This window comes from Lepisosteus platostomus, chromosome 1 (genome assembly GCF_059453375.1).
Source record: "Lepisosteus platostomus isolate fLepPlt1 chromosome 1, fLepPlt1.hap1, whole genome shotgun sequence".
Taxonomy (NCBI): Eukaryota; Metazoa; Chordata; class Actinopteri; order Semionotiformes; family Lepisosteidae; genus Lepisosteus; species Lepisosteus platostomus.
The window spans coordinates 65,447,179-65,473,396 of NC_142611.1; the positions used below are offsets into that span (position 1 = coordinate 65,447,179).

The 26,218-nt window shown below is 48.4% G+C and overlaps 1 protein-coding gene across 5 annotated transcripts in view; it reads left to right on the plus strand.

Moving 5' to 3' along the window:
• The window catches only part of lrp1aa (low density lipoprotein receptor-related protein 1Aa), a 180,466-nt gene that overhangs the window by 9,022 nt on the left and 145,226 nt on the right, over positions 1–26,218 (plus strand). For 4 of the 5 annotated variants that reach the window (XM_088633603.1, XM_088633605.1, XM_088633606.1 and 1 more), the window contains exon 2: positions 19,870–19,992. In XM_088633603.1, coding sequence (XP_088489729.1) covers positions 19,870–19,992 — 123 coding nt within the window. Of the gene's footprint in view, positions 1–6,748; positions 6,837–19,869; positions 19,993–26,218 lie in introns of those variants that run through there. The other variant, XM_088633604.1, reaches the window with a different exon arrangement.

A 26,218-nucleotide genomic window follows, 5' to 3' on the forward strand; every position in this document is an offset into this window, starting at 1 on the left:
GGAGACGTTTGTCTTGGGGCATGCAGAGCGAACAGGAAGAGCGCACTGAGTGTCAGGATCGGGGTGGCAGGCCTGTCGTCCTCTCTGCTGCTGGATCTGGAGGCAGCACTTCAGGACGAACGGAGGGTACAGAGAGGAGCAACGCTCTTGTCATGTGATTTAGCAAAGTGATGTGAGAGGGAAGTGATTGCCAGTCAGCCAAGGGGAGAAAAGTAGGGACGAAAATCTCTCCCCAGTTAAAAATAAACCCTTCCAGAGCTTGCAAGCACTCTGGATTTCCCAAAGGTTAGCCCTAGGAGTCCGACTGCATCACTCAATGTTCCCAATTACAAATCTTGAGGTGTACACGTGGTTTTGAGACGTTCTGTTCTCTATGAAGCAGCTGGTGTTCCCTTTCGATGGTTTGTATCCCTAGAAGATAAATGTGTTGCCATTGGCTTTTCCAGCAAATCCCAGATGTCTATCCTCAATAGAGACTGCAAATGAACTAGTAGACATATCCCATCTTATCTGAACTGGAGCAGCACCACATGGCTTTATTGTACATAATTAAGTCATGAAGATCTGCCTTAAGGATGGTGTACTTTGTCAAAACTATGGAAGCAAAATCCTGTTTCTGTATTAAATCAAGAGATAAGCTTGGAGCATGATCAGAGCTGTATGGCAGTGTTGATGAGTAGATGCAGTGTGGTGGTTAGGGCTGCAGAGACTGCTCTTATACCCCTGGGCTATAAAGCATACTTTATCCCGGTCCCCACAACTCTTAACACCACAGACCAGGACAAGATCCAATTTGATGTCCTGTATATGGACTTTAACCTTGGGTGCCTTCCTAATGATCAGCCAAGGAACAGGACGTGTCCCTCCAGGCACACTCAGGTTCATCCTGGCCCCCTAAAGAGTTAATTTGCTTTAGAGAGGCTCCTCTCTCCCCCTCTGTGTTGAGACCTGCTCCTCCTAGAAGCTGTAATTACAGCCTCGTCCCGGGGGTGACGGGTTCGAAGTCTGTCTGTCGCTGTCCAGACAGTGCCAGGAGAGTCTCGCTCTCGCACTGTAATCAGCTAGAGCTGGAGACAGTGCTCTGCTGAAAACAGCTGCTCCCCTGTCTGTTTAACGAGACGCTCACCGGGCTTCCTCTGCCACAGTTTGCAGTGGAGGGATGGAGAAGTCATCTTAACAATACTGCACATGAAATCTTTGTTCAGCTGATGCGCAGACATTGGTGTTGTTTATGCACTATACAGTGTTGTTTATACATTTGTTTTGACTGTATTAAATATAGGAGGAAATTAAGAGGCAGTGATTTTTTAGACTGAGAGGAGCTGGCTGTGGTTTACACAAAGGATTGTGATTCTTTGGGACATGCTTTCTCAAGGTTCCACAAGACAAAGCTGAGCAAGATCCTTGAAAGAATTAGCCAGTAGCAATGCGCCCTTCTCATGTGCAACCTGTCTTATGTTCTGTTACAGTAAACAGGAAATTCTTTTTTTTCCCCGGACAGAATCGCAGTGTAAACACAATCCCGATGGTTATTGTTTGTTATAATGGGAGCATCCGAGGCAGCTGGGTTTCGTCTAGGTAGCGTCTTACTGCACAGCAGACCAGCTGCCCTCTCACTGTCCTGGGACCCCTGGCACAGCTGGATCTGAGCAGGGGCCTGCTGGGGCATTTCAGAGGACTGCTGGGGCCGGGAGCAGGCCTGAGCCCACTTGCAGTGGAGCAGATGTGAATGTTGTCGAGAAACAAAGAATTTAAAAGGAACGGACAGCAGGAGAGCTCATTTCAACTGGTACAACCTCTCTGTGATGCTCGGTTTTGCCTGACATTTCTATCCTGGGCACCAGTGTCCACCGTGCTGGGGCAGTCATTGGTAAGGGCCAATCGGAAATTTGGCCAGGACACCGGGGTTACGCCCCTACTCTTTTCGAGAAGCGCCCTGGGATTTTTAAAGACCACAGAGAGTCAGGACCTCGGTTTTTACGTCTCATCCAAAGGACGGCGCCTGTTTACAGTATAGTGTCCCCATCACTATACTGGAGTAATGGCGTTAATACAGTTTTGAATAAATCTGGAGATTGTCTGCGCGCTTGACTGGCGAAGAGGTCCTGATTGGGGGCGCAGAAGCCGACGTCAATACCGAAAGGCAGATGAAGGCACATGAAGGCTGTGTTGGGAGAAGCTCATGTCTTTTCTTCTTGTTTGACAATCAAAACGTCAGAAGCGTGAGTCCCGCCAGATGGCCGGGAACCTTTCTTGGTGTAAAAAGGAGGAGAAAACCCCCTCCCTGTGGTGTAGAGGGGCCAGTTACTCTGCGTGCTGAGCCTGAATGTGAATAAACAGTGGGCAGCTGCAGGCTGGGCAGTCTGCTTGACGCGATCGGATGGGCCCCGACGCCTTCGCTGGGGGGGGGACTAAGCTTTGGAGAGATCGGAGGAAAGCAGGTTGTTTGTTTTGCCACTCCTCATGTTTTCTAAGGCGCACGAGAGGAGTACCAGAACTTAGAGGAATAATATCTGAAATATAATGGTATTAACCAGCAGGAGCATTAAGAGCAGCTGTTCTGACTGATCCTTTTGCTGTTTTCCTAAAGCGCTCTGTCAGTGCAGCTGAATGCAGGCGATAGAGGAAAGCTGATGTAAGTGGCTTGATGACGTGTAATGGCATTGTTAAGCCCGCGTGCTCGGCAGTTGTTGGCTCTGGATATATAAATGCACGCCGTTTCGCTTGTCATGCTGTGGATTGTTTTTTTTTCCACACCGGTTATTCAAAAACCCGCATTCTTCCATTTTCAAGCCAAGATCGCTGGTGTTCCTGGTTTCTTTGAACACCCTGCAGCCCGCCCATGAAAATGCAACCGAGGAGTCGTTTCACAGCCCCCCCCGCCCACCGCCCGGTCTACTGGGCTCCAGTAGACCCACCCGCCAGCTGCAGAATCCCACCCCAGCACAGGGTCTGTCGGGTGCAGAAACATCTGGAATTCTGGTGGGGGGATGGGGGGAGAGTTTGTTGTACAGATTGAGCTCTAAGGCTTTCAGTTTCCAAGTCCGAGGAGTTGCGAGCTGGGTTCAGGAGTCTCTCCTGGGCAGCGGTTCTCGGGGTGCCCAGCCATCATGCGGCGCTCAACCACACAGCTGTGCAGTATCGCCACTCCTTGCTTGGCATCTGAGCACCCAATGAGCCAGTGTAAACCCAGCTCTGTTCCTCTAAATCAGTACCGCTCCGTTTGGACTAGGAGGTGTCTCCTCGTGGCAGGTGTACCACTCTCCCTGTGAAAGAAGAGGTGAAGGGTTTTACACGTCCCGCAGGAAACTGAGACAGCATCAGGCTCTGGCTCTGTATTCACACCTGGAGGGAGCCGGTCTGCTCTGCTGCAGATTTGTCTGAACGCTGGGCGGTTTCCAGGGGCACCGGCCCTGTATGAAAAAAGGGTCAGCTTTCTAGCAGTAGATCTTCCCTTCACAATGTAAGTTGAGGGGAGAGAGGGAAGAATTGTTTTGCAGCAGGGAAGGTGGAGTTGTACAGTCTCCAAACCTCCCTGCCTGGTCCTGTCGGCTGCTTCACTGGAAATGTGTTACACAGGCGACTTAAAATTACACTTCTGTTTACGTTGGGCTGTGCAGGTGTGCAGTGCCCATTGATTAATAAGGTGATTTATTTAATGGGGGGTTTTCTCATTGCAGATACCAGCACCAGCATAGTAAATGAGGTGGGGATTTCAAGTGATCATGATGGAGGTGTTGAGCAATTGGGCGGGATGATAATATTTGCAGAGATCTCGATCACTATGGTAAAGATGAGTGTCATCCCCTGAGAGAGCTTTCCAAACCATTTCCGAGAAGCACATTAAGAAGCAACCATTTGTTCCTCATTACAGGTACGCTTGGTCTGCATGTGCTGAAAGAATCTGCTTTGATTTCAAAGACTTCTGACTTGATCCCATGATATTTAACGTGAATTCCTTGAGAGCAGCACAGAAGCCTTGAGCGGTCAGATTTTCCATATCCCACTTGGCTGTTCTTTGTTTTCTGGTTGTATTTTTTTTTAATGAGCATAAAACTCCGTTCCCTTCTCCATGCAGCAAGTTGCTCTAGATGTGATTTCAGGCTTTTCAGTGGTATTAAGGTACAAGAGGTCTTTGTGGTAGGCCTCCTGGAATTGGGCACATTCTTCATGCACAGTGGACACGGGGAATGGATTCTTGTCCAAGTTTACAGCTTTCTTCCTTCTGCAAAGCAGGTGTGAGCCGGCAAGATGGGAGTCCCGCAGATCTTCTTGGATTTCTTTGTCCCACCCCTTGCCCCACGGATGCGTTAGTGCTCCGGGTCTTTGTTCCAAGTGACACAGCCGACCGTTAGCTTTTAAATCCCTACAGGCGCTGTGCCTGGCTGCAGGCTGGTTATGCACCAGGGATTCACAGAATAAGATCTGTTTTACAAGTAATCATTAGGAAAATGAAAACCTGGTCTACCAGGGTGTCCCCAAGGCTGGGATGGAATTTTCTTTTTTTCCAGCCTGTAAGCCAGGTGACCTGGCTCGAGGAAAACCAGCCTGTACTGGTTTAATGCTCTAAATCAGCCATGATCAGGGAACTGTTAGAACTACATCAATATTATTTCATTCTTTAATGAAAGTTTGCGGAGGGGAAAAAACGCTAATTGTTTCCTTTAAGGATTTACAAGTGATATTGATAGACATACTGCAGCTTCTTTAGTACAGACACAATTGTGAGGTTCCTAGCATACACTTCCAATACCATCACATGATACAACTCCAGGGTATCTGCCTTTCATGAGAGGTTTGATTTGGGCATTGTCAGCAATAACACTGATGGCTCAAGCTTTATGAAGCTGATGTTGGGAGCCTGTCTGTATAATCCACTTAAAACAATTCTGCTGCTTCCACACCTTAAAACTGACAGACACCAGTAAGGTGCAGCAACTAGCTAGCGGTGTTTGATTTGATCTGCAAGTAAATCTACATCAACGTAGCCGGGGTCGAGGATGGTGTGTGTAATCTGACCAGAGGCAACGTGTAAAAATATTAGATATTAAACAGAACAAGAAGGCCTCACACCTGAAGAAGGCTTCACAGCTGATACGTTCTTCTCTTTTCAACATGGAATAAACCTATTACTTGTTCCTTTGCAGACTACGCATGGTGGCGCGGCTACCCACCTGAACTAAATATTAAACTGTCTCTGAACCCAGAACTCTGTAGGACTTCTTGAGAAAGTGGGACGATACCGTATTTAAAACTGCAGTGGTATAAAATGTGGTATCCAACTAGGTACCAAACCAAGGGAAGGGAAGTACTTCTAGGGATCTCTAGACAGGTTTTGACTTCAATCCAGACCATCTGAGATTGTCACCAGCTTTGTCGGCTCTTCTTGAAGTTGCATTTGAATCAAACGGACTGGTGTTTGTGCGCAGTCAGTAGAAACCTTCCTTAACTCAACTGACAGGTTAATAGTATCGGATTTTATTTGACAAAACTTCCACCCGGGACAAAAGCGCAGCTGTGAAATGCGCGATGAGCTGTGCAGCCTGCCTACAGGGGTCATCTGAGGATGTGAGGACCGTCAGTCTCTCCCATGGTTTTGCTGTGATTTCCAAAGTGATTTGCAATTGACGTTTCCCCGTTCATATGCATTTCTGCTGTTAACATGCATGTTAACGAAAAATAAAGAATTCCTGGGGGTCCCGTGCGCAGAGCCAGAACAACAGCAGAGCAGTGAGCAGGCCTGCCGATCAGTGATGTGGCATTTCAGTCTCCAGTCAATGAAGCTCCTGCCAGCTCTTGTGTTTTTAAAACCACAATTGGCGGCAGCGTGCAGCGTGTTATCAGGTTACCACAGGGGTCAACAGTGCAGCCTTTGTTGTGGTTTGATGTGAAGAGGCTTTTGAGAGCATTCGGAAACACTTCCCCCCCCCCAATAGAAGTGAACAACTCCCTCAGCGGCCCCCTCCCCAGGCTGGCACTGTGTGCACGGGGGCTGTTAGTCAATAAGGAAAATGAACTTTATTGCTGTGACATGGTACACGGGTATTTACACCGCAGTTGTGCAAAATAGAAAGGTATTGCAGAATATGGGCAGTGTGGATACACTGCAAGACGCCCTAATGCACTGCTGCACAGCTCAGCACTTGACAGTGCGGTAGTGTCTTGCAGTATAGAGGGTCCCTCATGAGGAGTGGCACAGGGCTGTGTGCAGAGTTCATGCGCTGCCCCTCGGGCTGCCTGTGCCCATGCCTTGCCCTCTCCTAGTGGGAACCAGTGCTCAGAAGGCTGGATCTGCCCGGTCTGGGGATCGTGAGGAGGGGGAGTTAGGAGACGGCAGATCCCTGCTCGCGAGATCAGAAACCCCCCTCGGGGGCTTTGAATTCACTCGCTCTATTCATATTCAGATTCCTCCGTCCACGCCACCCGCGGCTTTGTAACTCGTCTTTCCAAAGAGGCAGCAGCAGCGGATCAATAATTTCCATTGGCTAATGTCTATGTATTGTGGCAGTGGGGCTATAGGACCGACAAGAAACCCGTCGTAGCAATCTGCGGCGTTTTGAATGTCTTCTGCGTCGTCAAGGAATCCGGACTCTCTTTTTTTTGAATAAAGATGCTGCCCTGCCTTTGCTGTGTGGAGGAGGAAATGGACAGAGTTCTCACATGCGTACAAAAGCAAAGTCAGCTCTCCAGCCTGTGTGTGTGATGTCACAATCGGGGCTCTGTTGAAGGCTCATTAACAACTCAATCACATTGCGTTGAGTAAATGGCCTTCTGCGGAGGGCTCTGTGCGCTTTCCCCATCGTCTCTCAGCTTCTCTGACATAGGAGATCCAAACAGTGAGTGTTTTTGGAGTTTGAACCCCCCCCTCCCCACACGAAAAACGAAACAAAGAAGAACCTGAAGTCTGTGAAGTTGTTGTGGGGGGGGGGGAGACGGGGCCGCTCCGTGGCTCCAGTTGACCGCTGGGCCAGCCCCAGGTCTGGGCTCCAGAATCTGAGCTCGGCTGGTACCACAGCCGGGGAAGCAGGCAGAAAGCGGAGGGGAAGGCCTCAGGCGATACTGGGGATTAATTTTTCGCTCTAGGCCCTGGCAGCTGCTGCGTCTTCAGGGCAAAACAACCCGGAGGGCTGCGGAGCTTGTATTGCTTTCACATATTAAAACCTGATGGTGGTTTTCAACCCCGAGCTTTCACTGCTGCTAATTTAAAACTTCCTGATGATTAATTTAAAGAGGGGGTGCGCGGGGGGTTGGAAGCCTGAGTTGTTGTTGTTTTTTGTCTTTTACAGCAGGAAATGAAAATGACCCTGAGGGTCTGCAAATGCGATGGGACTAAATGATGATAACCTCATTTTTTAAAACGGCCTCTTCGTCTGCAGGCGTTTTCTGATAGACTTGTCCGCTATCTGCGGTAAACGGCACCATGACCTTTAAAAAGAGCACATTGCAAAAAGCTTATCGACTGTTCCTGTCAAATCCTGTTTGCTGTGTAAATCAGTGACTCCTGCAGAGAAGCTGGACCAGTGTGTCCCCAAAAAACAAGATCAAATAAAGTAGGGCCGCCCTTCCAATCTTTTTCCCGTCTGAGATTTTTTTAATGCCAGCAGCTCCTTAATTGCTTTATTGAACCTGCGGATTATCCGTTTAATAATGACAGAACTGGTAGTTGTGAAATTCTGAACTGGATCGGAATATAAGGCCTACAGTTTGAGTCACTCTGAAAGAAAGGGGTTGGATGACAAGGAACTGGGCTTTTAAATGGATGTTTGACATGTTAGAGAGAGTGTTCAATGTTTTCTGTCTGTAAAAATCAATAGGTCAGTTTTATTCTTATACAGCGCCTCTCAATCAGATGGTTCTCAAGGCACTTTACATACATTATACTTAAAAATATACAGAAGCAGAAAAGGGAATACAAAAAAGATAGAAAATATGAAAACTAAATAAAAAAGAATTAAGTTAGGAATTGAATGCCAATGAGAACAAGTAAGTCTTGAGGCCAGATTGAAAACCATCAACTAGGGGGTTGATACGATCGCAGAAAGGGCTTGGTCTCCTAATGTATGATGTGAAGATGGGAAAGCTGGGAATGCTGGGGAGCCTGGAGCCAGCTGGCCACAGTGAACGAACAGGGACCTGTGGGGACAGTCACACTTGAAGGTCCACAGGAGACAGAAGGAGAATTTTAAAGTCAGTCCTGAAGGAGACTGGTAACCAGTGTGGGTCTTTGGCACCGGATAAATATTTTCAGATTGTTTAGACTTTGTTGATACGCGAGTAACACAGTTCTGGATGTATTGTAGTTTCTGAAGTCATTTCTTGGATGATTTAGCTAGCAAAGCTTTGAACTGAAATCCTTATGGGATAATTTTTTTTCAGAGAGTATTTTTTTTTACACTTTTTGTTTACATTTCCATTTTTAGGGAAACTATTTTGAATGAGGGTAGATGCTGTCAAATGCTGTACAGATAATGAGAATTGGACCAGATGTTCCCAGGTGCACAGTCTAATGATGAAGGTCTCTGGCAGAGCTCGTTGTTTCCTACCTCTCATGCTACTCGAACTGTTTTGGAGGTGCCAGAATACAGGTTTGTCATGGCCGGAATGAGGCTAGTGGGGAATCTTGAGCAGCGCGTCTGCCTTGACTGCTCCACCTGCGCAGGCTGCGTCTCTTGAAGCATGCAGCCTGCCTTGACTGCTCCACCTGCGCAGCCTGCCTTGACTGCTCTGCCTTGACTACTCCACCTATGCAGGCTGCTTCTCTTGAGGCATGCATCTGCCTTGACTGCTCCACTTGCGCAGGCTGCCTTGACTGCTCCATCTGTGCAGGCTGTGTCTCTTGAAGCATGCAGCCTGCCTTGACTGCTCCACCTGCGCAGGCTGCCTTGACTGCTCCAACTGTGCAGCCTGTGTCTCTTGAAGCATGCAGCCTGCCTTGACTGCTCCACCTGCGCAGCCTGCCTTGACTGCTCCACCTGCGCAGCCTGCCTTGACTGCTCTGCCTTGACTACTCCACCTGCGCAGGCTGCTTCTCTTGAGGCATGCATCTGCCTTAACTGCTCCACCTGCACAGGCTGCCTTGACTGCTCCATCTGTGTCTAGCCCCTTGGCTGCGCAGCATGTGCACTTTGCTGCAGCAAAATTATATATTTTCTCTGGTGTTATCATCCTTCTTTTCTTCCTGCCCTCCATATCTTTTTCTTTTCTTTTTCTGCCATTGAATAATTTGATCTGGAAATGTGTAAGGGAAAAAGAGTCCTCTTCAGAAGTAACTGGCACTGCCTTGAATCATTCGAGGGCGCTGTACTGTCCTGTACATTCCTTGTGGGTCGTATTATCTTTTCCTTGATTCAGGTGTTAGTGAACAGGAGGGAATTCCATTATGCTGTCGAGTGAATTCTGCTTTCAACGTGAACTGCAGCCACTTGGCTTCATAACTGATTTATTGGGTTTATGTGGGTAAGTCAGATTGTTATGTAAATTCATACGTCTTATTTTTTAAACCTGCAAGAAAAAGGCATTCTGAACACTGCTCTCCTGGATACTTTAATATAGTGCAGGGATGGTATCCTTTGTGTTTTATTTTCCATTGAGTTCTTTACTGTTTAATTACACCAAGCCACACAACAGCACCCAAGCCTTATCATGGCCTTGGCACACAGGCCACACAGCTGTGTGTGTTGGTGTCACGTCGCCTCCAGCTGAGACAGAGGGCCCAGACCCTGGTTAGCTTTAGGACTCTTGTACCTTTTTCCAGACAAAGCTCTATCAGGGCAGGGCTCTTCCATGTCTTCCCATGGAAATTAAAAAAAAAAAACGAATGGAATTTCCTGGTCGGAAAAAAACATAGTGAGTAGAGGGAAAAAATCCCGAAAGACACCAGCAAAGCTTGTGTCAAGGTGTGCTGTGTGTAGGGGAACAGCCCAGTCGAAGTTATATTTCTGCCATGTTTCTATGAAGCCAGTTAATAAGGTGGTAAAAGAGGGAGTGAAGAAGGGGTGAGCCCCAAGCCATTGCACGTGAAGAGTATTAACAGAGCTGTCTCGCTTCCTGGAAAAAGTGCTGAGTCACGCAACAGTAATGTCATTCTACCCAAGGGATTGTGCCCTGGTAGTCAGCAGCGCTTCAGCGAGGAAGGCCGAGATGAGCAGAGTCAGCCTGGGATCGAAGTGATCAGTCCCTCACTGTGAAGCATTCTGGCTGAGCTCAGCCACAAAGCCACAGGGTCCAAGGTCCTGCATTTCCGGTGTAAGAGTGGTAATTGTGATTCCCGGCTCCTCTTTAAAGCCTCTTCTGCTGCTGCCGACCTGAGGTCTCTCTTCTCGGAAAGAAATGCTGACTTGTTCTCAGTTTATATTGTCCTTCCGAGTGAGGCACTTGCTCAGGGCTGGCTAAGGTTGGCCAGAAAGGCCCTGTTGTGTCCGGGGAAAAGTGCTGAGTCAGGGAAAGTCAACGGGGAGCTATTCCCATGGGACGGAATGAAAGATTTATTTGTGTGGCACAGGAATCAAGGGTATGAGCTGGGGGAGCAGACTGATGGGCTTTAGGACCAGGGCAGGAGCAGGAGAAAAAAAACACTACAGAGCGCCCTGGGCCAACACGACCTTTAAAAAAAACAACCTGCTTTTAAACTGTTTTCATTCCACTTTTCAGATGGTGCCAAAGCAAAAACAATCGTAGCTAAAAAATACCCAAACAAGCCCTAGGCATGCACACAGTCAGGACAGGCTGTGTGGGCTTGTCTGCCTCTGCTGTCTGTGGAGTTAAAGTCCAGGCCGGATCTGAAGCCAGACACAGGGTGTGCACGGCGCTTAACCTTTTTCACACCCCCAGGTGTGCAGCCCGGACCGCCCCCAGTCCCGCAGGAGTGCCGGTTCTGCCCGCGACAGGCCTTGCATCCCATCATCCTCCGCCCCAGACCATCACAGAAATGCACGCAGAAAGGGCCGCGGTCCAAATGGATCGTTTTCATTCCTGTGTGCTTTTGGGAGTGACTAATTCACTTAGTAAAGTAAATACAGCCCACGATCCATTTTTGAAAAGCATGTAACCAAGATAATGATAATCGTGAAACTATCTAGGGCTTGTTTGCCTAACATATGTGACCTGATTTGCTTTAAGTCAGATAAAAAAACACAAAGCTCAGTTTACTGATAAGCCAGCCCCGAGCTCGTGGAAAGCAGCTCCCTCTAGTTGCTTGCCTGCCAGGGTTTAGTGAAATGGTTTCTGCCTCTGGAACAGAGGAAGCTCTGCCGAGAATGGAAGGCGTTGTTCACGCTGGGAACCCTCCTGCTGTGGGATCCCTCCCGATTTCTCAGCTCGGCTCGGTTCTGTGTGCCTGGACCACGAAGGCGAGCCGATCTCGTTCCTGGGGAGGCCTGTCCCGGGCCACTCTCCCTCCTGCGCGGAGACCGAGAGAGATCCGCCCGGAATCGCCCCACACAGGCCATTGAATACTCGGACGCGACTCATCCACGTCCATTTGTAAAGTTTTTGAATACAGTACTTCAAGTTTCCTGTTCTTGTTGGCACTTGACTTGCTTTAAAATGATTTGAATTATTTAGATTTAGGAATCCCTCCACTTTAATTTGATTCTAAAATAAAGAAGCTTTTGCAGGCCTTGTCTCTTAGCTAGCAGTTAACAATGCTAAGAAACGGTCTTTGGGCTGGGTAGATGTTGTAGGGGTGGATGTGTGGCCCTGACCAGCAGTACAGGGCTCGGGTACGACTCAGAGTTCAGATCAGTCTTTCGACATATTTATGGATGCAGTAGGGTGTGAAGTTCTGAGATGTGCACAGACTCCGTAGGTGTCAGGAAGGACAGGGGAGCAGCACAGCTGTTGGCTGGTCGCAGTGTAGGCTGTGAGGGGCGTGTTCCTGCAGGGTGGGAGCAGGCGGGTTTAAAGCCCTGTGCAGCGCGTGGCCAGTGGACCCGGCAGGGGTCTCCTGGACAGAGCTGTGCGGTACTTCCAGTCCTGCTGGTCTCTGAGGAGCAGTGTCCTCATCCCCGGCCTGGGCTGGGCTTCCGGCAGCGTCCCGTTTTCCCTGTCTGCATCCGTCCTTCTCAGAGGGCAAAGCCTCATTCATCGGCTGCCTGTATCCTCCAGGAGAATAGAATTCTGACTGTTGCCTGTTTCTGCTGCTTCCAGTACTTAATAGTCATTCACAGGAGTCCACTGTCTGACCCCAGAGAGGCTGATGGGAAAATGGAGCCGCCCTGCTGAGGGGATTAGAGTGAGACACTGGGGTCTGAGCATTGTGGTGTCCTGGTGGCCCAGAAATGTATGTCAAGGCCCTGATTAAGCCTTAGGTCTGCTGTTGACCCTCTGAGCAAGTTACTAAACCTCCCATGGGCTTTGGATTACTGGTCACTGAGGCGCTGTTCAGAATTTGCTCTCTAATTAGACTTGGGTGAAAGCTAAGTGGCTTTTCCCTTTCCATCGCCGTGGTCAGTATCATGGCGTCGGGCGGATCCGTGATCGGAGGCAGGAAGCCCAGCCGCGTCACGTGGTCGTTCATGAGTGTCTTACCGGTATTTGGAAAGCTGGGTGCTCTCGCTAGCCTGATAGCACAGAGCCGGCGGGATTTTGAGTCCTCTTACATGACCACACCTGGATGTGGAATGGGGTCACATGACTGGAACCGGTCTGTCTGGGATTGGAAGAGTATTTTTCCGCGGGGGCATGCAGAGATTTTTCAGTTGACGGCGTACAGTTTTATAGAACGAGCAGCAATTTCGTGTTTCGGGATGCGGAGTGGGAGTCGGCTCCACACGCGCCCGGAAAGCAGACTTGCAGCAGTCTGGTTTTCCCTTCTTTAAGGCTGTATTTAAAGGCCGTGAATAGCTTCTGTGCGCACTGCTTTTTAAACGGGATAAAGAAAAACTCCGAAATAAGCAAAATGCTAATCTTGCGAATAATAATGTGGCCTTAACGTCCTGTTCCCTGGTCTGAAAGTGCCGGTGTTTGTGTGTGTGTGAGCTGCTTTCTCTTGCCAGCAGCTGAAATAAAGCGCCTCTTCTTTCGGGCGTGTTTGTGAATTGCACTAAAATAATTCACCACTGAAGTTTGTTTGAAAAAAAAAAACGCAGTTCCTGTGGTCACTTTTAAAAAACGCAGACAGCTTGGCTGCACCTTTGGAAAACTTTTTTGGGCAGTTTAGTTTCTTTTAAATTAACAAACCTCCCCTGTCTGAGAGAACCTTTTCAGTGTGAGTCCAGGCAGTAGAGGAGGGCAGAGTTTGCTGGTGGACGTGACTGTGGGCTGGTGGTGCTGTGAAATCAGTACTCCCCACCCGAAGTGCTGACCAGAGATACTGCAGTACTTTTGCGGCTAAGAGTAATTTGGGGCCAGTGTGTGACAGCGTCAGTCCCATAGTCTGTAACGCACAAGGAGTTCTCAGCATACCCAGCCACGTTGCGGAAGCTGACACCCTGATTTCTTTCAAGAAGTGCTGGGATGAGGTCCTCTAATCAGACACACGAGCTGCATAGGTCTCTGAGATGTTTGTGAGCACAAGGGGCGTAGGAGAGGTTACAGCCGAGAGCTGGACTCTCTTGATCATTTCATTGAGTTAATAAGCTCAACACAGGGCTCATCTAGCTGTTTCTTTGAAGGATTGTAGGGAATTGGCTTCAGCCACATGTCTGGGGAGTTTGTTCCAAACCTTTGTGTCCCTTTGTTTAAAGAAGGGGCTCCAGGTGCCAACAGGGCTGGGTGGGTTGCTCCAGACTCCAACAACCCTTTGCGTAAAGCCTTAGGTGTTTAGCACAGCCCTGCAACGGATCTGACTGGTTAGTTGTGGATCCCTTGTATGTTACAAAAGCTGGGACTGATGCTGCCAAACAGTAGACCCAACTAATCTGTCCCATGGAAGGTCGTGTTGTGAGTCTTAAGGGGGTTCTAGGTTCAAATTTAGTTTTCACTTGGTTTACAGGAGGGAAAACCCTTGTTAGTGTTCATGCTGCGCAGCTTGTCTCAGATGTTGCAGAAATTAAAAAAAAATTCTTCTCCGCCCCATTCCCCGTGAGATACTTGATCAGTCCAGGACACCTGTTTCTCTCAGACGGGCCCTGATGGCGCTCCTGCAGGTCCTGCCAGCTGCCCAGGGCCCGGAATGGCTCCAGCTGCTGGCTGTTGAACCAGAACCTGCCGTGACGTCTTCCCTTCTCCCTCGGTCCATCCAATAGGAGCCCCGGTCACCAGGAGCTGCGCGGGTTTACACGCGAGGTCAGGACAGATTTAGATGGGCAGCAGTACACCACGGCTGTGTTGCACGACATCTGCAGAGATCTGGAGTGATCTGGTGATATTATACTAGTGATCCCGTGGGTGGCATGGTGGCACAGTGGTTAGCATTTCTGCCTGGCAGCGTTCAGGTCCTGGGTTCAGTTCCAGACCTGGGGGTGTTGGAGTGTGTATGTTCACCTGGCTTTCCTCTGGGTGCTCTGGTTTCCTCCGACAGTCCCAAGACAAGCCAGAAGGTAAGTTGTCTTCTGGGAAAACTGGCCCTGGTGTGAGTGAATGTGTCTCTCTCTGTGATGGACTGGCGTCCTGTCCAAGGCGTACCCTGCCTTGGACCTGTGGTTTGCTGGCATAGGCTCTGGCTCACCCGCACTCCTGTACTGGATAAAGCAGTTTGAAAATGGATGGTACTGAATCTTGTGATATAGAGTGCTATAAACAATCAGGTGCACTGACAATCAGTTGCCTGTTCAGAATGAAACCTAGCTCTGCGTCTGGTGGAAGTGTTTCTTGTAGTGTTTCATATATGTGTTTGCTTATTGGGGAGAAGCTTTACAGAGAGTCTTGATCACGAGAAGCTGTCAGTCGGGACTTGGCTTGTATCTGAGATCCAGGCTGTTGCTAACCAGTAAAGGGTTAACAGCAAAAAAAAAACCCCATCTGACTACCTTTGTGAAAAATTCATGCCATGCAAATTTCACATCTGAATGCAGCTTTGTTAAATGGCAAAGTAGTTATTTTCAGAGCGCTTGGTGCTTTCTCTTATTTCAAAATTAATCACCAAGTAGGAAATCAGATCTGTGACCTCTCTTGCGTATCAGAAAAGTAATTTGGTGCGCGGGGTGTGAAATATTCTCAGCTTTTCAGTTTTTTCCAGCCCTCCCTTCTCTGCCTTGGTGATAGATGTGGATGCTCATGTCCTGATGCAACTAGATTGTGGTACCTCAATACCCCCCCCCCTCACCCCCCGTCTCTTTCTACTGAGAATAGCAGCCCCTCCCCACTCCTGGCCCCTTCTCCTGTGATCTGTTGCAGTCAAGTGCCGCTTAGCCCCCCAGGTCTTAAGATAAAGGACAGACAGGAACTGCAGACAGTGCTTCACTCCCCAAGAAACCATGACCAGGAAGAACACCCTTAAAGCATAAGGACACGATTGGCCTGTGGGCAAACTGAAACTGTGGATGTGGCCGTGAGGATCCTGGCCTGCTGCAGACACTCTCTCGGATGGCTGATGCTTGCTCGGCTCCTGGCTGATTCGGCCGTGTTTCCGGAGAGTCTTGGATTTCACACACACACACACATGTGATGTATATAGCACAAACATGAGATGAAATGACCCAAGTTGTTGTTTTTTGTTGTTATTTTGGTTCTTGTCACTTCTCGGCCCGGAGGCCTCTGTTCATGATGGGCTTCTGATGTCTCTGCTCCTCCTTGGCTTCTGCGTAATGATATGCCGCTCTGATGCTCTCTCGGGGTCAGACACCTCCTGCTGCCCCCCCCCCACGCACTCAGGAAAAAAACTCCTGCCATGTGCGGAGCCGGTGGCCTATGTGTAGGGCCTGACTGAGAGCAACAGCCCCCTGGCACACTGGCACAGAGCTGTCAGGGCACAAGCTGCTGTCCTTTCCGGAATGTTTTGGAGCTGCAAGTACATACAAGTGATTCATTCTAAATATTTGTTTACTGATCTCCTTCTCTGATTTCTTTTTCTCTTTTTCTTTCCCAGTTGACACTTTGCATTATTTCTGATCTGTTATACTGCAGACAGAAGAGTGTAGGAGGTGAGTTTCTGGACTCATCAGTGTCAGGTCGTGGGATCAAGTCCCTGCTTCTGTTGTACCTTGCCCAGTTGTGTTAGCGGGGACCAGCATTGCTGGGGGAGCATTCTGTTCCGGGCTGCTGTCCAACATAGGAGGAAGAGTCTTGCTGTGGCTCTGATACAGACCTCACCTGTCACCTGTCTATCATTACTGCAACAGCTGCCACACTTCTACTCACCTATCAGCCAGCACTTGTTGCCTTGGTTACACAGTCAGACAGGAAGCCTGTTCCACCTGTGGGCAATTGATGTTCACTCCCCATCTCAGGTGGATCTGGCTACTTAAGGTGTGCTCTGACAGTGCTCTGGGCTCTGGGAGAGAGTTTTGTTCCTAGCTACTACCTTGGCCTTTAGTTTTGCATTCCCTGCTTTGTGGTTCTCTTTGGATTCTTAATCCTGCCTCCTTCTGCCCTCTGCTTTTGGATTCCCTTGTGTTGGCATTGCTGAACTTCTGTCTACTTCTTACCCATTTTTCAATAAATGTAATACAGGTGTTGTTCTAGTAAAAACTGATCAAGTGCACACAGGACTTTTAAGTTACTGATGTGTTCATTAGCGGGTTTAGTCTGTCCCTCGTGAAATACATTCTGTTGCTTCACCAGTAGGCGTTTGAGCTGAATTATGCTAATATAAAAGTCTTGACTGCGTGCAGAGACACACACACGTCTGTGTGATCATAAATAAGCAGAGGCATTGCAGTAGAGTAGGTCTCAGGCTTAATAGAAGCTTCTGTGTTTCTCTTAAATACTAGACCGAATGCAGCCCTTTATTTTAAATGCTGCTCCTGTTTCAAAGCTGAATAAAAGTCAAACGTTTCATTGAAATGACATTGCAGCGCAGAGCAGTAGGATTTGTGGTGTATGCATGTGTGCGATGGAGGCCTTGGGCTTGAAATCACAGCGGCAGGCAGGGCAGCTTTGGGATGTGAAGGCATGTGTGCGTTGTCCGAAATCAGGAATCCGGGAGTCGCAACTTGATCCCCTTCTCTTTTTTGAACCTCACATGAAAAATCTGGTTAAGAAAGCTTTTTTTCCCCTCAGTAATATTGCCCACATTAGGCAATTTTTCTATCAGTGTCTGATGCTGAGTGCCTGATTTTATACCATCAAGCCTTGATACTGCCATTCTCCAATCTATGGGCCTCTTAACGCTCTTCTCAACAAGTTGCAATATGTTTGAAACACTAGACCCTGGAAGCATATCACTCCTACACTTAAATTTCTTCACCGGTTGCCTATAAAGTCACGTATTCAATATAAGATCTTGTTACATTTAAGGCTTTTTCAGTGTACCTGGGACTAAATCAGCCTTTTACTGACGGTGCCTTCTCTGTCGCCACTCCATTCTTTTGAACTGCCCTTCTTTCAGCTCTTAAAGAGACCAGTTCTTTGAGCTTTTGTCAAATCAAAACTTCAAACTATGGCATGTGACTTGTCAGTGGTAGACGTGTAAAAATGTATGTGTGAAAATGCAAAAGGTGACGCCAGGGCTGGAGAGTCTCAGTGTTAGCTGTGTGTTCCGTAAGGGTGGAAAGGCACTGTACAGCAGAGGCTCATATTGGCCAGTCACTATCATTGTCGAAACATAAAGAGCAGTTACCAATGAGAGGAGGACATCTAACCTGTTTGGTAGTTATCAGCTAAGTGATCCGAGGATCTCATCCAGCCGTTTCTTGAAAGAATCCGAGGTATGGGCTCTAAGAACATGGCTGGGTAGCTTGTTCCATTCTCCCACAACCCTTTGTGTAAAGACGACCCTCCACTTATCAGTTAAATGCACATCCTTGTAATTTCTGCTTGTGTCCTCTGGTTTAGTGTTTTTCTGCGTTGACTCGAAACAGTGTCGATTCTGGGAGGTGGTTTCCTGCCTGCTTCAGCCTTCATCATTCATTCTGCCTTCTGATGAGACGTGGTTTCTGGAGGCTAGACCAAGCCTGTTCTGGAGATCTGATTCGTGTACAGCAGCAGGGGTGCAGAAAGAATAAACATTGTAGGGTGCAGATGACTTTGTCAAGTTTCCCATGGGGGTAGGGAGGAGGGGGGTGATGTGCATGTATAGTTAAATGTTCGTTCCTGTCATGTCTAGTTAAAAGTTTGTTCCTGTCATTTGAAACCTTTTTGTTATTACTCATTACTGCCTTTACTAAGTCTCAGCCTTTGCAAAATTGTTTGGGTCTGCACAAAATTTCCTTAGCTCATGGGTTTTACATCTGTGCTGCACGATGTGGTTGGTTGTGTATTTTCTGCCAGGACACCACACAGCAAGACATCCTGGCTGCAGTTCTGGTGGGCCCGATAACAGTCTAACCATCCAGCAGCTTCTAAAAAATGCCCAAGGCTGGAGTGGTGTTTGTATCATTTTCCCAAAGAGCAGATACACTTCTGTGAAAAGACACATCAGCAGTACGTGTTACACCACTGCTAGCACATGTCTAGTAGAATGAAAATTAATTTCCCCCTGTTAAATGCAGGCAGCCTCTCTAATAATAGAGTTATGTTCACTCTCACATGGTGACACTGAGTCAGACTGGAAGGTAGGTTGGAAATTAACACAAAACCCACAAAAAATTGCATCTTTGCAGCACATGATTTAGATCAGTACAAATCAAACACGCTTGATGTAGCTTGATGTGTTGCTGCATGCCTTGCACAGTTCTCCTGTGAATGTGTGGATCTGGGACCTAGGAGCACAGTCTATATTTTTAACCAACTGCCGAGGAGCGGCCTGGATTGATAGGGAGCAGATGCAGGAGAGCTCTGTCCAGGGGACACACTGGCTCTTGGTCCACAAGGAATGAAGCCAGTCTCTTCTGTGATGTGTGTCAGGGGTGTGACCAGCAGCACAGACTGTGTGACTGCACTGATCTTCTGTGGGGGTATAACTTCCTAGTAGCACCAAGATGCCATAAAAACCCTTATCATTCATCATTTTAGCGGAGACCGTAATTATAATGAGAGGCAAAATTCTCAAGCTCAGAAGGTGCTAAATTGTGGATGACGTTGAAGCAAGATGGACCTCGACAGGGAGACACAAGCTGGGTTGCAGTAGCAGGGCTGGACGAGGGGAAGACTGCAGGGCTCTTTATTTTGCCCGTTTATTTAATGTGCACTTTAACCCACATCTAAAGACAGAGAGGCCCTTGAAAAGGTCCCGCAACACTGAAGCACTCTTTTTACAGAGGGATCTTTGCATGAAATTGCAGTATGTGAGTGTGGGAGGATTAATGCTGTAGCAGGGACTGGTTTAATTACGGCTGAGGTTTCTCTGCGATCCCCGACCGCTGCCTAGTGCCCCTGTGTGGCGTGGCGATCCGCGATGGCGCGCTGCTGACGGGCTGTGTCGAGGCACCTTGATGATGTCCCTGGCGGTGGAATTGGGGGGGGGGGGACTTGCAAATAAAGGCTCGACGTCTTCCCCACCCACACCCCCCCTCCGCCCAGGCGTGGAAGAGACGCTGGCGCTGGTGATGTTTCAGTGAAAAGAAAATGGCTTCCAAGCCTGAAAACAAAATAAGGATGGATTTGCAAGGTGACCAGAAATGTTACGGAAGAGGGTCTGTGTTTTTCTGAATGCGGTCTGGCTGACTGTGGAGATCTGATGACCTGGCTTGCCCTCTGTGCAGCAGAACATGCCAGCTCCTGGGTCCTCTCTGCCTGCTGGGCACCCTGGGGTGGCTAAGCCAGGCCCTGTTCACAGGGTGTGGGGGTGGGGGTGGGGGGGGATCTGCGAGCACGGCTTGAGGGTCGGCCCGCCGCCTCTGCTGTCCCTGCGGCTCACTCTCCTCTCCTCTTTCTCCTCCTCTCGCCCAGCGCCGAAGACCTGCAGCCCCAAGCAGTTCGTGTGCAAGGACAAGATCACCTGCATCTCCAAGGGCTGGCGGTGCGACGGGGAGAAGGACTGTCCGGACGGCTCCGACGAGTCCCCCGACGTCTGTGAGTGCCGAGCTTCCTCTCTCGGGCCTGGCGGGTACTACCAGGCAAATCTGTGGTGCAGAAACTGAACCCCTTCCTCTGCTGAACGCCTCCAGCCCTCCCGAGGCAGTTTCCATCTGGATGCCCTTAAACATCTTATATTTACATTATATCATACACAGAAAAGTATAGACAGTACAGGCCTGGAAGGGCAACATTGCACAGGCAGCATTATAAGCTGGAAAGTATAGACAAGTCAGGCTGGGTTGAGGCCTTGAATTCGCTTTATTATCTTCACGTGTCCCTCGTCACTATCTCATGCAATAACTAGGTGCACGAGAATGCGGCTGTGTTCGTTCACCCGTTGCCACTGATGTACGTCTAGTATTGCGCCCACGAATGGCCTTATCTCCGCTGAACTGCGTCTGTTTTATTTTTATACAATAAAAACATAAACGTGTTAAGTGAGCCATTGAATGGTGAAAGGGGAGGGCGCCCGTAGCTCCCTGTCTAGAACCCTGGCCTTTCCAGCTCAAGACCGAGCTCGACGAGTGTCCTCTCCGCTCGAGCGGCGCCAGGCTCCGGGCGTTTCCGCGCCCCAGCCGAGGTGGCTGAGCAGGGTGCAGGGTGGGGGCGCAGGAGAAGGGAGACGTTGCTGTAACATTCTGGGGCACCTATGTAAACGCTGGGGCACGACCCGGCTGTTGGCGTCCCATAGGTGCTTGTTCCCGTTGGCTTTGTCTGGCGTGACCTAATCTGTGCTGGATTGACGTTGCCGGGTGGCCTTGAGCAGAGGCCAGCCTGCCTGGCGAACGCTCGCCTTTCAACGCCCAGTCAATGTCTTGCTTGGACGAGCTTCCCTTCGCCTCCTCTGCCTGCAGACCCTGTCTCACACCGTGTCTGCAGTGTTCATCCCCGAAGCAGGTTGTAAATATCCCTGAGCCCATCTCCTCTTCAGTGTTGCGCTTGTGCCTCCAGGGTTGAATGTATTTGAGGTTTGGTCAGGAGCAGAATACCCCAGTCCTGTGATTCCCCCCCCCATTAACACATAGACTGATTCAGGGCTGTTTTGCCCATTTCAGTGAACAACATTAGTACTTTCCCTGTAGTCTTGTTTACCCAGCGTTGTTAAGTGTCATGAAAGTCTCAGGAAATAAAAATCTGCTACAACCTTTCTTTAAAGCGAGATTCTTGCCAAATCTTGAAAACGAATCCTGTTGGCTTCTTTGTTAGTGTTACGGGAAAACATGTCAGTGGCACAGTGGCATAACATTTTGCATTACTGCCTCACAGCTTCAGGGCACCGGGCTTGATTCTTGCTTTGTGTGTCTGTCTGCGTGGAGTTTGCATGTTGTCACGTTTGCAGGGGATTTTGCTGGGGGATCCAGTTTCCTCTCCCATACCGGTGCAGTGCAGGCTGGGGTTGTTTTTTGCTTGGTTGCCCTCACTCTTTTTTTGAAACGGGAATTATATTCCCTGTGTGTGTTGGGGAGGTCTTTTGCAATTCATCATGAAAAAAGTGAACATGAAACCAGCAGTGCTTTGGCCTCTGTTGTTTGCTCATCCCAGCTTCGATACAGGAGAAAAAAAGTTTTGATGGTGTGTGTGCGAGTCTGCAGTCGCCTGCGCTCTGCAGGCCTTCAGGGACTCTTGCTCTTGTGTATTGTCTCGCAGTGCTAGCGGTAGTTAATTCACTTCTGGGTGAATTATATACTTTGAAAAAAGTGTGAAATATGATGTCAGGTGGCTTCAATCCAGGATCATAGCAGTCATTACAGGGCAGAAAAATCCTGAAAAAATATAATTACAGGTCTGTATATTCTGCAGTGACAGTAAATGAATAACACTGTATGGTAAAAAAAAACAGTTCTTTTTCTGTCCGTGAGGCTACTACCAATAAGATTCCAGTTTAATAGAGATGTTCTGTCTCACTGACTCCGCTGTCTAAAGCGCTCTCTCTCTCTGCGCCTCTCCTTCTCTCTCACACAGTGTCTGCCTCAGTCCTGCTCAGACTAACCTCTTTCATAGCCCAATTTTTTCATCTTTTTGAAATTAGGAAGCTTTTGTACTTTTACCCCCCTCCCCACCCCCCTCCCAAAAGAGCTTGTGTATCCGAATGTGTTTGGTAGCTGGTAAATAAGGGCTTTCTTCATTTGCTGTGTGTTTATTTGTAGTCTTGGGATGCCCCTTTGTAGTTACCATTTAACCAGTTTTATTTCCCAGTGAAAAACACTCAGAGTCGGCTCATTACAAAACAAACGAGCTGCTGTTGATGTAAAATTTCAGTTGCTACATGTTGTCGCCCCATCAGTCCCCCAGGAGACCTTTAAAGGTGATGCTGATCACTAATCCTTATAATAATAATAATAATTACCCACACCAGAGCAGTTTGGGGTATATCTGCCAGGACATAAGCAGAGATCTTCAGACAAACAGTCTGTGCTACACCAGAATGGAAATGATGGAGTATACAGCAATCCGGAGGGAACCTCACAGTTAAAGCCCCCTGGTGTGTTTGCTGGAGTGACCCCAAAAATGCATCTCTCAGGGACTCCTGCAGCATGTTTGCCCACAGGAGCGTAAACACTGTGTGGCTGATCATTAACCAGGAGGAGGAGGATTCCAGTGTTTTTCTATACTTGTGTAAGAGGCTGACCTTCGGAATGGGATCAGTGTAAACCTTTGCTAACATCAAAGAAATCGGCTTTGCTGACAAAACAAGAGCTAAAAGGCACAGGGGGAGGGTTAAATTTAGGAATACCACACTAGCAATGCAGTTGCTATAATGCTTCAACAGAAAGAGAACAAACACAGTAAAGCTCCATGCCAGATTTTGTGGAGCATTTTGGGCAAATTGTACTGACGCAGAAGGAAGCACCTCGTTGTGTCTGTGGACGTTTGCTAAGAAAAATAATAGGAACTGCAAACCAGTGATGAACTGGCATATATAAGAGTTTGTACCAGATTAAAACCTGAAATGGATCAGACTGCCGTGCAATAGGAGTCTGGCCTGTTTCCCTGGAAAAGCAGTGAAGGTAATGAATGAAGTCTACTGCTTCTTTACAGTGGCAAGATCCCTTACATCCCAGATCCTGTAAAACTGAGCGTAATTCGATTTAGTCACTGATGAATGAAGCTTGTTCAATTTGTATGAAGAAACAATTCCACTTTTCATCTTGCCAGGCCCTTAAGGAACAGAGACGCCATTAGTTCCTCGCTCATCTTACTTAGTGTTGTAATTTCTTGATTTGAAAGTTGTTACTGGAGTGAAAGAGATTTGTCAGGCTCGTTTGCAGAAAAGCTAACTGCTTCCACCCAGAAGAGAACTGGAAGGCAGGCCTACCAAAAACTGGAATGGACAAAGCATCGCTCCCTTGTATGAAATAATGAAAAGCAGTCATAAACCTTACAGCACGGCTGGGAGGATGTGCTTCAGAGCCACACGATACTGTTTCCCCGGCACCAGCTAATGCTGAGTTCATTCCGCGAAGCAGTAAAAAAAAAACCTGAAGCTCACTCAGTCTAGACACAGAGGGGAGCAGCGTAGATCCGTGTCAGTCTGGAAGTTATTAAAAGCTGGCTCGCAGGAATGGAGAAACCTGCTGTTTTTCACCATTTCAGCTTTTCCCGGTAGAGGACTGCATTTTTTGGAGTCCTGACGGGCTTTATCTATCCCGGGAAAAAAGAACCAGACACATTCAGCTTGGAGGAGAGCCCTGCAGCTGTGCTCCAGCTTTTGAACCCCAGTATTACTGTTGGGGTATCCCATCCCAGAGAGCTGGGGCATCTGAGTACACGTTCATTTCAGTGCTCGCTGTACGATTGCTTACGATCTGCTAAAAGTCCAGAAAATAAAGAATCTCAAGGGTCCATCCCGATTCTATAATTCCTCCTGCTCTGCCATTTCCTTTTCCAAGAGTGGAAAACAACTTCCCACCATTTGCGAGCCCGGTTCTGGCCCAGACTGATCCGGATCGGGCTCTCGTTGTCTTTCGAGTCTCTGATGGGGACAGTTTGACCAAAAAGAACCCCTCCCTTTTTTCCAGTCACAGAGACCCCCGGGGGGTTTGAAAACTTTTTTTTGTGAGGTTTTTATAGCAGGGGCTGATGTCTTTCTGCATTAGGAGAAGCTCACAGTTGTGCCTGTTGTGCCTGTTGTAAAGGCTGGTACTAGAGAACAGACTGCCTTTGGGGAGGTGATGCAGGCGTGTTACGTTCTTGTTAAAACAAGGCCCTCCCCTCAAAAATAATAAATAACTGGCACTGCAAGGCATTTCTAGCTCTTCCCTGGAATTTCAGACTTGGCTGTCGGTCACTCAGTAGTTATGCATCCTTCTGTAAGAATAAACCCGTCTGTTTCAGACTGAAAGCTTCGAGAAGTTCGGGGAGGTGCTCACCCTTTGCTGCAAGGGTGAAACGAGTTGTTGTGGTCTTTTTTTATCATCGTCACCGACACCACCACCCCACACCAGTACACAGGAGCGACTCAAAGACTCCAGTTATACAAGACGGGATGTCTTTGGAAGGTGGAAAGACGCCTGTGCAAACATGCTGCATGCAGACTCCACACAGAAGGTGCTCTTCTACGGATATCGGGACCCAGGAGCTGTGAGGCTGCACTGCTCATTGCTACGCCTCCGTGCCTCCTGTATAATATTATTGACATTAAACATTAATGACTATGTTCATTAATATACGGTCATTAATCAAGACAGGAGCCCAGCAGCGAAACTAGTCTTTTACACTGCGTCAAGGATATGAGTCTGTTGAAAAGATCATCGCCGTGGTTTGCTTCTTTAGCTTTCACAATACAAAATGGAAAGACAGCCACGAGCTTCCACCCAGCCCGGCAGTGCAGGTGAGAACGTGGCCACCTGTCAGACAGAAGCCAGTCAAACCAGAGAGCCGTCCTGTTTTTAATCCCGCGCTGGGAGAACGAAAACAGCAATCACTCCCCTCCCACCCACGGATAACGACAGATCCCTTGGCCGAATTCCCACTGTGGCTGATTAAACCAGTGATAATAGCTATAGTAACAATAACACAAAGATGTGCATCATAGGAATACCTCATTTCCTCAGGACTTATAGAACGAGGTCTGCTGGTTTTACACATCTGGCAGAAAGCTCTGTGGCTAAGGATCTGCGCCTGTGGCCGGAAGGTTGCCGGTTCGTACCCTGCGGCCGGCAGAGGAATCCTACTCCGTTGGGCCCCTGAGCAAGGCCCTTCACCCCAACTGCTCCAGGGGCGCCATATATAAATGGCTGACCCTGCGCTCTGACCCCCAGCTTCTCTGTGTGTCTCATGGAGAGCAAGCTGGGGTATGCGAAAAGACAAATTCCCAACACAAGAAATTGTGTATGGCCAATAAAGTGATCTTAATTTTCACCACAGAGGTGAGTGTCCAGGAGGGTGCTGTCATTGCAGTTGCACAGAGCTGTCCGCTTTCACACGGTGATGTGCATTCCTCCAGCCCACTGTCCTGGGCGTGTGCGACTGGGCCCTTGCTGTGTTTGCCTCTGCGGCTCCATCTGCGCTGGGGAGGGGCGCGTCGTACAGCCCTGTCGGGGTCATCTCAAGCCTGAGACATTAGAAACCGCAGCAAGGCAGGGCCTGGGTTCTCTCGCAGACCCTCCACGATTGCAAATTGTGAGACCTCAAGCCTGTTTGGTTCCAGGTAGTTAACTGGCCCGAGGATCTTGCCAAGCAAGCGTTTGTTTTTTTTATAAAAGCCTGGATTTAAGCTTCGGCAACGTGGCTTTGCAGCTTGTTCCACGCTCCTCCAACCCTTAGGGTAAAGAAGTGCCTCCTGCTCTCGGTTTTACATGCATGTCAGCTTTGTTTTCACTTGTTTGTATGGTATATGTTATGGTTGATATGTCACTGTTGGTTTTGTCAAGGCCTGGGGGGATTTTGTATCCTGAGTAATCGGGTTCCAATTTAGTTTTCTTTGTTGGAGGCTAAAAATCTTTAGTTCAGTTGCCCGTCTGAGTAGGCTATTCCTCTAATCCCTGGAATGTCTTTTTTGTATGGTGACCAAATTTTACAGTTCCGCAAATAAGTACTACACGTCTACCAACACATCCTAACATCTCCTTTTTCTTGCTTCAGTAAGTGGTCCTTGTACAGATCCCTGTGGTACTCTGTCAGTTACGTCACCCTGGCTCTGAGAATTCACCCTTTATCACTGTCACATTAACCAGTTCTCAATCTAATTATACATATCACCCCGAATGTCTGCTGCCTG